The sequence below is a fragment of the Spermophilus citellus genome (assembly GCF_964194105.1).
Source record: "Spermophilus citellus genome assembly, chromosome: 3".
In the NCBI taxonomy this organism is placed as follows: Eukaryota; Metazoa; Chordata; class Mammalia; order Rodentia; family Sciuridae; genus Spermophilus; species Spermophilus citellus.
In genome coordinates this window covers 9,047,448-9,057,714 of record NC_138184.1, presented here as the reverse complement: position 1 = coordinate 9,057,714, position 10,267 = coordinate 9,047,448, and the positions used below count along the sequence as shown (strand labels likewise).

General features: G+C 55.5%; 1 protein-coding gene across 5 annotated transcripts in view; it reads right to left on the bottom strand.

The window, feature by feature from the left end:
• The window catches only part of PDE4A (phosphodiesterase 4A), a 38,610-nt gene continuing 28,343 nt past the window's right edge, over positions 1–10,267 (bottom strand). For all 5 annotated transcript variants that reach the window (XM_081284089.1, XM_081284093.1, XM_081284091.1 and 2 more), the window contains 9 exons: positions 8,771–8,864; positions 6,701–6,921; positions 5,687–5,785; positions 5,424–5,588; positions 5,001–5,100; positions 4,652–4,806; positions 4,320–4,442; positions 3,739–3,921; positions 1–2,487 (listed from right to left, as the gene is read on the bottom strand). In XM_081284089.1, the coding sequence (XP_081140215.1) occupies positions 1,828–2,487; positions 3,739–3,921; positions 4,320–4,442; positions 4,652–4,806; positions 5,001–5,100; positions 5,424–5,588; positions 5,687–5,785; positions 6,701–6,921; positions 8,771–8,864 (1,800 nt within the window). In that variant the 3' untranslated portion in view covers positions 1–1,827. The remainder of the gene's footprint in view (positions 2,488–3,738; positions 3,922–4,319; positions 4,443–4,651; positions 4,807–5,000; positions 5,101–5,423; positions 5,589–5,686; positions 5,786–6,700; positions 6,922–8,770; positions 8,865–10,267) is intronic.

Sequence of the window (10,267 nt, the reverse complement as noted above, 5' to 3'; positions counted from 1 at the left end):
CATTGATGAAAGTCTCAGTTTAATTGGCGACAAGATCGAATGATCGATCATCCATCAATGGGCTGACAGACTGATCATCAAAGGGGACAACACGCCAGCAGCTCACAGGGGCCCTATACCACACTGGGGAGAGGATCCCTGACTGGGTTGGGGGTCTCCTACCAGTCACCCCTGCTCCTGGGGAAGGGGCAGGGGGCAGGCTCTGCCCAGCCCTTGCCCCTATGATGACACAACTTCCCATAAAATTGCAGAGTGCACCCTTGCCTGGGATTATGGTACAGTATGTATAATACAGCAGGGTGGGGACTTCTCCCTCGGGAGCCCCTGCCCCACCTTCCTGACTGGGTCAGCCAGGGAAGGGCAAGTTTATTTTCCCTTTTTGCCTTTGTAGAATAATTTACAAACCAACCTTACAGTATATACAAAAAAAAAAAAAAAAAGAAAAGAAAGAAAAAAGGGGGGCAGGAGGGGAAGGCCCATTCTGGTCACCGGCTGGGACAAACTACTTTCACTACAAAAATGAACCCTGTTAAGCATTATGGAGCAGGGGGAAATGGGTGGACAGACAGATGGAAGGCTGGAGAAGTGGGGGCTACAGTACCGTGTGCTCAGAATTGGGGGGACAGGCAACGAATGAGATAGGCCCCTGCCCCATCTGGCTGCAAAACCAGATTGAAGAACATAGAGGGGGAGGGGTGGGGTCCTTCCTTTCCAACAGTCCCCCATGGCTTGGGAAAAAAAATGGCCTTGCATCTGTCTGTCATATTGCTCAGGGATTAGATAGGGGAAGAGGCTTGGCAAGGTAGGGGGACAAAGGAGAAAATCCTTTGGTGCCAAGGTGGGAAGGATTGCCCAGGATGGGGGATGTGGGTATATACCATTATTGCTTCCTCCTAGGGCAAAAGGTGAGGGGCTCGAGTCAGAGTGTGGAAGTGGAAGGGGGTCAGGAGGACGCTGAGGGGGTGGAGTGTCTGTGGGCCTGGGATGGGGACTCTGGGCCTGGCCCCACCCCACCCACAGAGCAGGTAGGCGGGGAGCCACTGTGACCCTGTCCGCTATGGCCACAGGAATCATTAAGGCAGAAACAAGAGGAGAAGCAGCTGGAAGGAGGGTGTGTGCGTGTGTGTGTGTGTATGCGTGTATGTGTGCGTGTGTCTTCAAGTCTCGAGCGGAGCTGGCGGTGTGGCAACACCACCCTACAGTCAGCAGCTGTGCTGACCTCTCTGTGTGTGGCTGGACTTGTGCAGAATGAGTGGAAGACTTGCGATGGGGCAGTGAGTGGCTCCCACGGGGACACTCCCACCCCTGGCCCTGTCCAGAATGGCTATTCCCCGCTGGGTTCTAGAGACCCTCCAAAACTCCAAAGAAAAGCCCAGGAGGGGCCCCGTGCCTGTGCTTGGGTCTAAGTGGAGAAGCCCAAGGGGCCGGAAGACTGAGCCTGGGACTGAGGTGGGGCGGGAGGCGGGCAGGGGCTTGAAGGCGAAGGGAGAAACCAGGAATGGGGGCGTCTACAGTTGCTGTGTTTCATCCTTTTTTTTTTCTTCTTTTTTTTTTTGTTCTTTTTTCTAAAAATGTTACCATTAAAATTCAAAAAATAAAATCCCTTCTGGGACCTCAGCCCCTCGTTCCCCAGCCCCCATGTCCAAAAAAAGGCCCCATGGGTGGGGGCAGGGGGAAAGGGGAAAAAAAGAAAAGAGAAAACCCCCCACTTTTCTGTTTTCTTTTTTCTCAGGAGGGCCAAGAGTCTTTGAGGCATCGGAGGAGGTGGTTGCAGGAAGATGGGGGTGAGAGCGGACAGGGAGGGCCACAGGGTCAGGGGGCTGGGGCTCAGGTACGGTCTCCACCTGACCCCCACCCACCCAGAGCCGGGAGGATGGGGGGGTCCTCCCCTGGTGTCCCGGTGCAGGCACAGCAGGGCCTCTTGGCAGCCTGATGGTCTCTTTGGGCCCCCACCTCGGCCGCCGGGGAGGGGAGGCCCGGGAGGCCCGGGGCCTCTTCTGGGGTCCTCAAGGCAGGCAGAAGGGAGCTTTTAAGAGACAGGGCAGAAGAGCTGCAGCAGCTTACAGCATCCACGGATTCCTCTTGGAACCCAGCTCCATCCTGAGTCACAGGTGCATCCTGCGCTGAGTCTGCGCCCTGCGTCAAACATGCTTCTACCACTGCCTCTGAGCGCGCCTCCTGTCCCTGGGCCGTGGATGACCCCTCAGCTGGGGATACAGCCTGGGCCACAGACAATCCCTGCGTTTCCAATGCCTCCTCCTCCTCTTCCTCCTCCAGCGTCAGCTCAAACTGGAACTTATCTGGTGGGGCTGGATGGCCCAGCCCTGGGGGCTCCTCCTCAGGTGGTGGTGACGGGCTCTGTCGAATGGCACTGTAGTACCAGTCCCGGTTGTCCTCCAATGTGTCCAGGATCTCCTGGGCATCTGGGTGGACGAGGTCTGCCCACGTCTCCCATAATGGGTGCACAATGTAGTCAATGAAACCCACCTGGGGGAGGGAAGAGGTAGAAACAGGTGGCCCTTGCGGCAGATGGCACCATCGTGTGGTGAGAGCTAAGAAAATCAAAAACATTTGACCTAGCAATTTTGCTTCCCCAAACCCTTGCACAGGCCAGAAATTAAAACCACAGGAGATATAAACGGAAACTGGATATAAATGAAACACTTCCATATACACATCAATTGGGGGTTGAACCCAGGGGCGCTTACCCACTGAGACACATCTCCAGTCCTTTTTTGTATTTTATTTAGAGACAGGGTCTCCCTATCCCCCGCCTCAGCCCTGAGCTATTGGGATTGTGCCGTGGATGACCCCTCAGCTGGGGATACAGCCTGGGCCACAGACAATCCCTGCGTTTCCAATGCCTCCTCCTCCTCTTCCTCCTCCACCTAACCCTAACCCTAACCCTAACCCTAACCCTAACCCACCTTGCCTGGCTGGTATGTCTTTGAGAGAGAGATTAACAGATTGATTTTACACCACCAGGCCCATGGGGCGAGGCCTGGAGGCATTTTTAGTTGTTATATGTGGAGGGTGGGGTCGATGTTCTCTGGTAGAAACCAGGGATGCTACTAAATATCCCATGATGCCCAGGGCAGCCTCCACCACCAAGGATTGAGAAGCCCAGGTTGAAAAGGACAGAGACACCAGCTGGGGTTTCACCAAAGAGAGCAAAGTGAGAAACACTCCCGTCACATGTTGGCCGCGAGCCTTCACCAGTCCGTGTTCTGTCTCCCTCCATGTTAAACTAAACCAACACACCACCAATCACCTCTAAACCCACTGAGATGGTACTGGTGGGGTTCCAGGGAAACTGAGGCAGAACCGGCATCAGGTCTGTATGCAAGAGCCAGGTAAGAAGCATGGCTGGGGCTGGGCTGGGGCTCAGCGGGAGAGCATTTGCCCGGCATGTGTGAGGACTGGGGTCGATTCTCAGCACCACATATAAATAAATAAAGTTCCCTCAACAACTAAAAAAATATTAACAAGAAAAGAAGGCGGACTGAGGTTCTGATGGATGCTGTCAATCATCTGGCAATGCCTGAGGGCATGCGACTGCAGGGGCTCAAGTTGCCCTGCAGGGGGGCAGACATGGCCCATTTCCCATCAAGAGAGAAAAGGAAAAGGAGAAATACTTGACATCACCGCCTCCCTCCCCTCCCGGATGTGAGAGCTTCAGGTCAAGAGCGGAGGGGGAGGCCTGGCCTGGCCCCTGTCCTCACTGCCCTCACCACGCACCTGAGACTTCTCCACGGAGGCTGTGTGCTTGTCACACATGGGGCTGATCTCCATGCCCCGCTCGCGCTCGCGGTCACCCTGTTGGAAGAACTCGGCCATGATGCGGTCCGTCCACTGGCGGTACAGCTCCAGTGGCTTGGTGGGGTTGCTGAGGTCTGCACAGTGCACCATATTGCGAAGGACCTGCATGGGGGAGGGGAGGGGGACCCATTAGAGCCTCTTCCCCATCTCAGTCTGGAGAGGGGCCCTGGTGCAGGCACAGGGAGAAAAGGTGGGGAGAAGAGGAAGAGAGGAAGTAGAGGGAAAGGTGTGGGAGGGATGGAGAGAGGTGGGGAAGGAGTGGGGAGAGGGGAGGAGGAGATGGTGCAGGAGAGAGATGCAGGTGATGAGGAGAGAGGGGAGGAAAGGGGCCTGGGAAGGAGAGGCGGGGTTGGAAAAGAAAGATGGACAGAGAGAAAAAGAAATAGACGATGGGTAGCACAGGAGAAGGGGGCTGAGGCTAAGGCCGGGGCAGCTACCCAGACCTAAAGGGCTGGGGGAGTAGAAGGGTCCCGTCTCCTTGTAAGGTGGTTGTGGGGCACCTGGATGCGGTCGGCATAGTTGTCCAGCAGGAGAACCCCTGAGCTGGTCACTTTCTTAGTTTCCACCATGGTTTTTAGATCAGCCAGGAGCGTCATGTGCTTGGACATGTCTGTGGCCAGCACCTGTGGGGCAACGGGGCGTCACAGGGGCCGCCAACGCCCACCAGCTGCCCACTGGACCCGCCCAGGCCTTGGCCGTTTTCCCTCTGCAGAACCCTAAGGCTCAGACCAGGTTTCAGGAGGTTCCTCTGAGACTCAGACCCCCTCCTCACCAGAGCCCACACCTCAAAGGCTTCCTTTCCCACTCTGTCCCCACACCCCGCCCCGCCCACCATGTCGATGACCATCTTGCGCAGGCTCTGCCGCTGGCGCTTGCTGAGGTTCTGGAAGATGTCACAGTTCTCCTCCTGTAGCAGCTTGAAGCCCACGGCCAGGTGGTGGTTCTCGAGCACCGACTCGTCATTGTACATGAGTGCCAGCTCCGAATCTGCAGCCAGGCCAGAGAGGTCAGCGAAGGGAACCATGGGTGCCACCCTGCCTTGTGCCCAGATGGCCCTGGGTCAGCCCAGTGGGCACTGCCTCCAGAGTGCCAGCCCAGCGCCCCCGTCTAGCCAGTTCCACTTCCATTTGGTCCCGTCCTGCTCCCAGCCCAGCTGTCTCCGCCCCAGGAGGGCCACTCACTGGTGTTGATGAGGAACTGGTTGGAGACCCCAGGGTGGTCGACATCATGGATGGCAGCTGCAAACAGGGCTGCGAGAATCTCTAGGTCAGTGAACACCGCCTGGGGGCAGGGAGATGGGGGCAGAAGGACCGAGATTAGAATGAAGGGGATGAGCGACAGGACAAGAAAGGGACAGGGGGTCAGAGGGAGATGGGAGTCAAGAAAGATGAGGGTCAGAGAGAAGGATGAGGGTTAGAGAGGAACAGAGTCAGAGAGAGACGAAGGTCAGGGGACAGAGTGGAAACGGTAACCAGGGCTGGGGCTCGAGCTCAGGTGATAGGGTGCCTGCCTGGCGTGTGCAAGGCCCTGGCACCACTAAGAAAGAAATGGAAAACCAGAGGGAAACAGGGACCTGGGAGACGGGGGAGGTGGCAGGTTCTCACATCCAGGGCAGGCGTGGCCAGCAGCACGTGGGTGGACTGCAGCACGTCAGCTGCATGCAGGCTGTTGTGGTAGGCCACGTCGGCGTGGTAGTGGTCCTCCAGAGTCAGCATGTAGGTCACCATTGTGTCCACGGGGATGTGGAATTTCTTCAGCAGGTCCCGCTCCTGGGGGCGGGCAGGGGCAGGGCGATGACCCCTGCCGGCCCGGAGCACCTTGTCTTGTGCCCCTCACAGCCCGGCCCACTCCCCACTGCCCCCATCACCTGGAATATCGTGTACATGATACAGCTGAGCGAGCGGCCTCCAGCATAGTCAGACACGCAAAAGATGTTCAGGCCCCACTTGCTCAAGTTCTCAAGTTCCTAGTGGAGATGGAAGTTGGCGGTCAGGAGCCTGCCAGGTCCAAGGCCCTGAGACCCTTTCCTAGGAATAACGAACCCTGGTCTAAAGGAAGCACCGTCCCTGTCACAGAGTGGCCAGGAGCACAGAGTTTAACCCACCCACTGTTTCGGAAGTGCTTATTATCCACCAAACACTATCGGCAGTTGAGGGAACTGAGGTGTGACTTCTCTACGATCGTGTGGCTCACAGGGGCAAGGCCAGGATGATGGGAACCCAGCTCAGTCTCTAAGCTAAACTGCTCGGGAGTCCCCCACCTCGAGTTGGAGGAGGAAGGGACACTGGCTCATTTTCTGACTACCCAGCCTCTAGAACAATCCTGATGCACAGTAGGCGCTCAAGAACCCCAAGGTGACTGAATGGTGAGCACACAGCACACCAGTGGCAGCCTCAAAGAGGGTCATGATAAACACCACCAGAGCGAGCCACTAAGGGTTCTGGAAGCGGCAGAAGCCAAAGCCAGTTCTTGCCTGTAGTAGACACTCTTGGGGCCCTGTCCAGATCCACGCCACTATTCCCCAGCTGCTGGGGAGTGTTGCTTGCTGTGTGGCTTATGGTTGACCCTTTCTCTAGAAAACTGCTCTTGCCCCCAGGGAGGGGGTGATGCCATCCATCCCTGGAGGCAGCCCTTAGCCAATAGCTGATTCAGGGCTCTGAAGGCCCAGGGCACGGAGTCAGGGTGGGCTCAACTCCTCAGATCGCCCTGTGGACGGAGGTTGAGGCCACCTCTGCTCCTCCTTTCTATCCTCTCCATCCTCTCTTGAGATCATTCAACATCTCAGGCTCTGCTTCTAGGGACCCTGGCTTAAGATATGACCCCACATGGAGTCCTTCTTTGGGCACCTAGAGGCCTCTGTCCCCACTGAGCCCCCACCCACTTGGGCCAGGAGGTCCTCTTGGTCAGTCTTCACCCCAAAGCGTGGGACGCTAGTGTTCGGACTCCTGCTGTGCATCAGCTTCTTCACGCCCGTGATCTGTGACATGGGCTGGAACTGTGGTCCCAGGGGCAGGGGCTGCTGGGAGGGTCTCTGTCGCGGCGCTTCCTGGGGTTCTCGCTCTTTCATTGTGGGTGACGGAATCTCCACTTCATTTTGTTTGTCTGCAGAAGATGGGGGACAGGCATGACCAGACCTCCTGGGGAGGCACCTCACCCCACCCCATGTCCTCAGAAGCCTCACCCAAAAGAGTAAAAGCCTTCTGGGTGTCAGGCTGATGGGCACTCGAGGGCTGAATACCAAAGGGACTATAAGAATCCTTTTGGGAAGTGGTGGGCTGGGTCAGGAGCCCTGGCACTGGCCCAGGGCTATGGGGTGTCCCCAGCTCAATTGCTAGGTTTGGTCTCCAGGTAGTGTGAGAAGTCAGGAAGTGGGGTGACTTCCCAAGGGAGAGCCACTGCCTGCTCTGGATACTCAGGGAAGCTTCTCAGCCAGGGAAGACACCCCCATGTGGCTGAGCGCAGTGGTGGGAGGGGGCATCACTGGGAGGGAGGAGGGAAAGGGAATCTCTGGCTCCATGGTTCCCTTGGCAACCACCTGCCTGGGGGCCAGTCCCAGGAGACCTCCTAAGCTTTCAAAGCCTTCCAGAGCCTGGCCATGGACACCTATTGTGACCTGAGACCTCCAGTCAATGATAGAACCTGACGGGGTCATCTGCATGCCAAGCTCCCATTGGCAGGATCCTCGGAACTCTGAGGCCTGCCACACGCTCACTGGCAGACACTCCACAATTCTGAACCCTCTCTTTTGAGCTGGAGGTATCTCCTGAATTTGGAGTTGATGAAACACTGTGAGAATGAAATTATCCTGAGTGTGCAGGAATCTCCTTAGTTTGGGGGCCTTTGGGTTCAGAAGTCAGAAGGGGTTTGAGCTCCCCATGAGCTTAAGGGTTCCAATGAACCCTTATGTTTTTTTTTTCTTCTTAATATTTATTTTTCAGTTTTCGGTGCACACAATATCTTTATTTTATTTGTATGTGGTGCTGAGGATCGAACCCAGTGCCCCGCACATGCCAGGCGAGCGCGTTACCGCTTGAGCCATATCCCCAGCCCCAAACCCTTATGTTTGGGGATCCCTTGCAGGTTTATTTTACCTCTGACCTACATTCCCAGACCTTCTTATTTTTATTTTTTATTTTGAGACAGGGCCTCACTAAATTGCTGAGGCTGGCCTTGAATTTATGAACCTCAACCTGGAATTCAGGCCTCAGCCTCCCAAGTCACTGGGGTTACAGGTGTGTGCCACCGTACCCAGCTCCTTACAGATCTTCTGAAGTTTGGGGATATAAGGTTTGGGAGGATCTACTGAATTTGGAAGGATGGCCAAATCAAATTGGAAGAATCTATTGAATTCAGAGGTTTTTCAGCTTGAAGATTTTTTTTTGGCGGGGGGAGGGAGTACTTTCAGAGTTCTGAAGCTCAGAGGTTCCTTAAGTTTGAGAACTTACTGAGTTTGGGCAACTCTTGATTTTGGGGGGTCTTCTAAATTTGGGATGTTTAATCCAAGTTTGTAGGTTCTGTTGATTTCCCCTCTTTTTTTATTACTTTTTATTCCAATTTGTTATATATGATCTATTGACTTTTAAAGTTTAGAAATTCTATTTGAATTTGAGCAGGGGGGCGTGAATATTCTCTTGGGGTTTAGAGTTTGAGAATTCCATTGGGTTCCACTGAGTTTGGAGGGGCTTAGAGATTTTTTGGTGCTGAGGATGAGACCTAGGGCTTTGCATATGTTGACCACTGAGCTATTCTCCTAGCCCCCCCCAAGATATTCTCATTCGTGGTTTCCACAGAAGTTGTGGTCCCAATAATTTAGGGGCCTCATGAGTGTGGGAGCTCTTAAGCCTAGTGACTTGACCTTTGAGGAGTTAAGGGGCAGGGATAACATCAACAGGGTTGGGCCACCCCTCCAGCCCAGGTGTCCCCCCTGTTCCACATGCTGCCCTTCACTCACCCAGGAATGTGGTGGAAATGTACTCTGAGACCTGGTTTCCTGACCTGCTCATTTCTGACAGGTGTGTGAGTTCTCGGTTCAGCATCCTCTTGAACTAAGGTGAAGGAGCCAAGAAGGAAGGGGTGATAGGGTGTCATTGCTGTGGTGCTGTGTGTGTGCCAGCCCTTCCCACAAATTCCTGAAGACCCCATAAGCCCCTCCTATTTCACGCCTCAGACCTTTACCAGGCTGCTAGAGGGGAGGGGGTCAGCCCTTCCTCTCCTCCCAGCTCTGAATGGGGGACCCAGGCCCAGGAGGGTGGTGCTGATATCAGCATAATCCTCTCTGCTTGAGGAAAGAGGGGCTCCCCTTCCAGTCCCCTCCCAAAGAGGAGCCAGAGGGGCACCTGTGGAGGGGAGGGGCTCCTGCCTAACAGGGAACCAATGGGGTACTAGGAGAATCCCGTCACCATGGTGATGGGAGTCTCCTTAGCAACTCCCCCTCCAACCAGCTGCTAGCAGGGGAAAGGGGGGCAAGCCAGAAGCCCCTTAACCCTTGCCTTCCCACAGACACCCCTGGCCCAGGTCTCGTCAGACACAGATCCCAGTTCTAATCCCTGTGGGATCCCTGTCCTCAGTCCCAGCCAAGACTGGAAGGAGGAACGTAGTGCCCAGTCCTCAGGGAAGAGGTCTGGCCATGCCAGGGGATGGGAGAATGATTAGCTAAAGAAACCCCAGCTCGGTCACCCAGGGAAGGGGGAGAGGGGCTCCCATCATAGCCCTCTCCCCAACCCCAGAAAGGTGAAGAGATGCACAGATGAATGCAGCATACCCAAAAGGGGGCTTGGGGGCCCCACCTGGTCCCCCCATGCTACTTCACACAGGCCTCTGCTGTGACATTGTGCATGGAGGAGAAAGGGCATCGGCTCCCCGCCCCCAAGCTCTGCCGAAGCATCCCCGAATCAGGAGCAGACTCTGTCCAGCAAGGCAGGGGGAACGCCAGCCAGGAAGGGTGGCCCACACTGGGGCAGGGTGGTCACTTCTCCCAGTGCTGACCAGAGACCCCGGACACAATAACACACACGCGCGCATGCACACACACACAAATATCTCTCACAACTGCACAGTGTCCCAGACTGCCCCCGTCCTACACAGCGTCACAAAGCCCAGACAGGCAAATCAAGGGGCACATCCAATAAGGCAGTCAGTGATATTTGGGGTCACATGCCCTAGAAACATCAGGTAGCTATGGCTCACAAATATAGTCCAACACACGACATCACGGTCAGAGACATGGAACTGCAGACGGGGAAACACCATGACCCAGGCAGGACACACTCCACTGCAGACACATATACATCCAGATAATGCCACAGTCACACCCAGTGAGAGATCCGCTCTCCCAAGGGAGGCCACACACCCCCAGCTACCTGCCATCCACGCCCAGTCCTGGTCACACTAGAGACAGTCATAAGCCCTCAGGTCTGGGCCACACATGTGCACAGCTGTACACACAGCC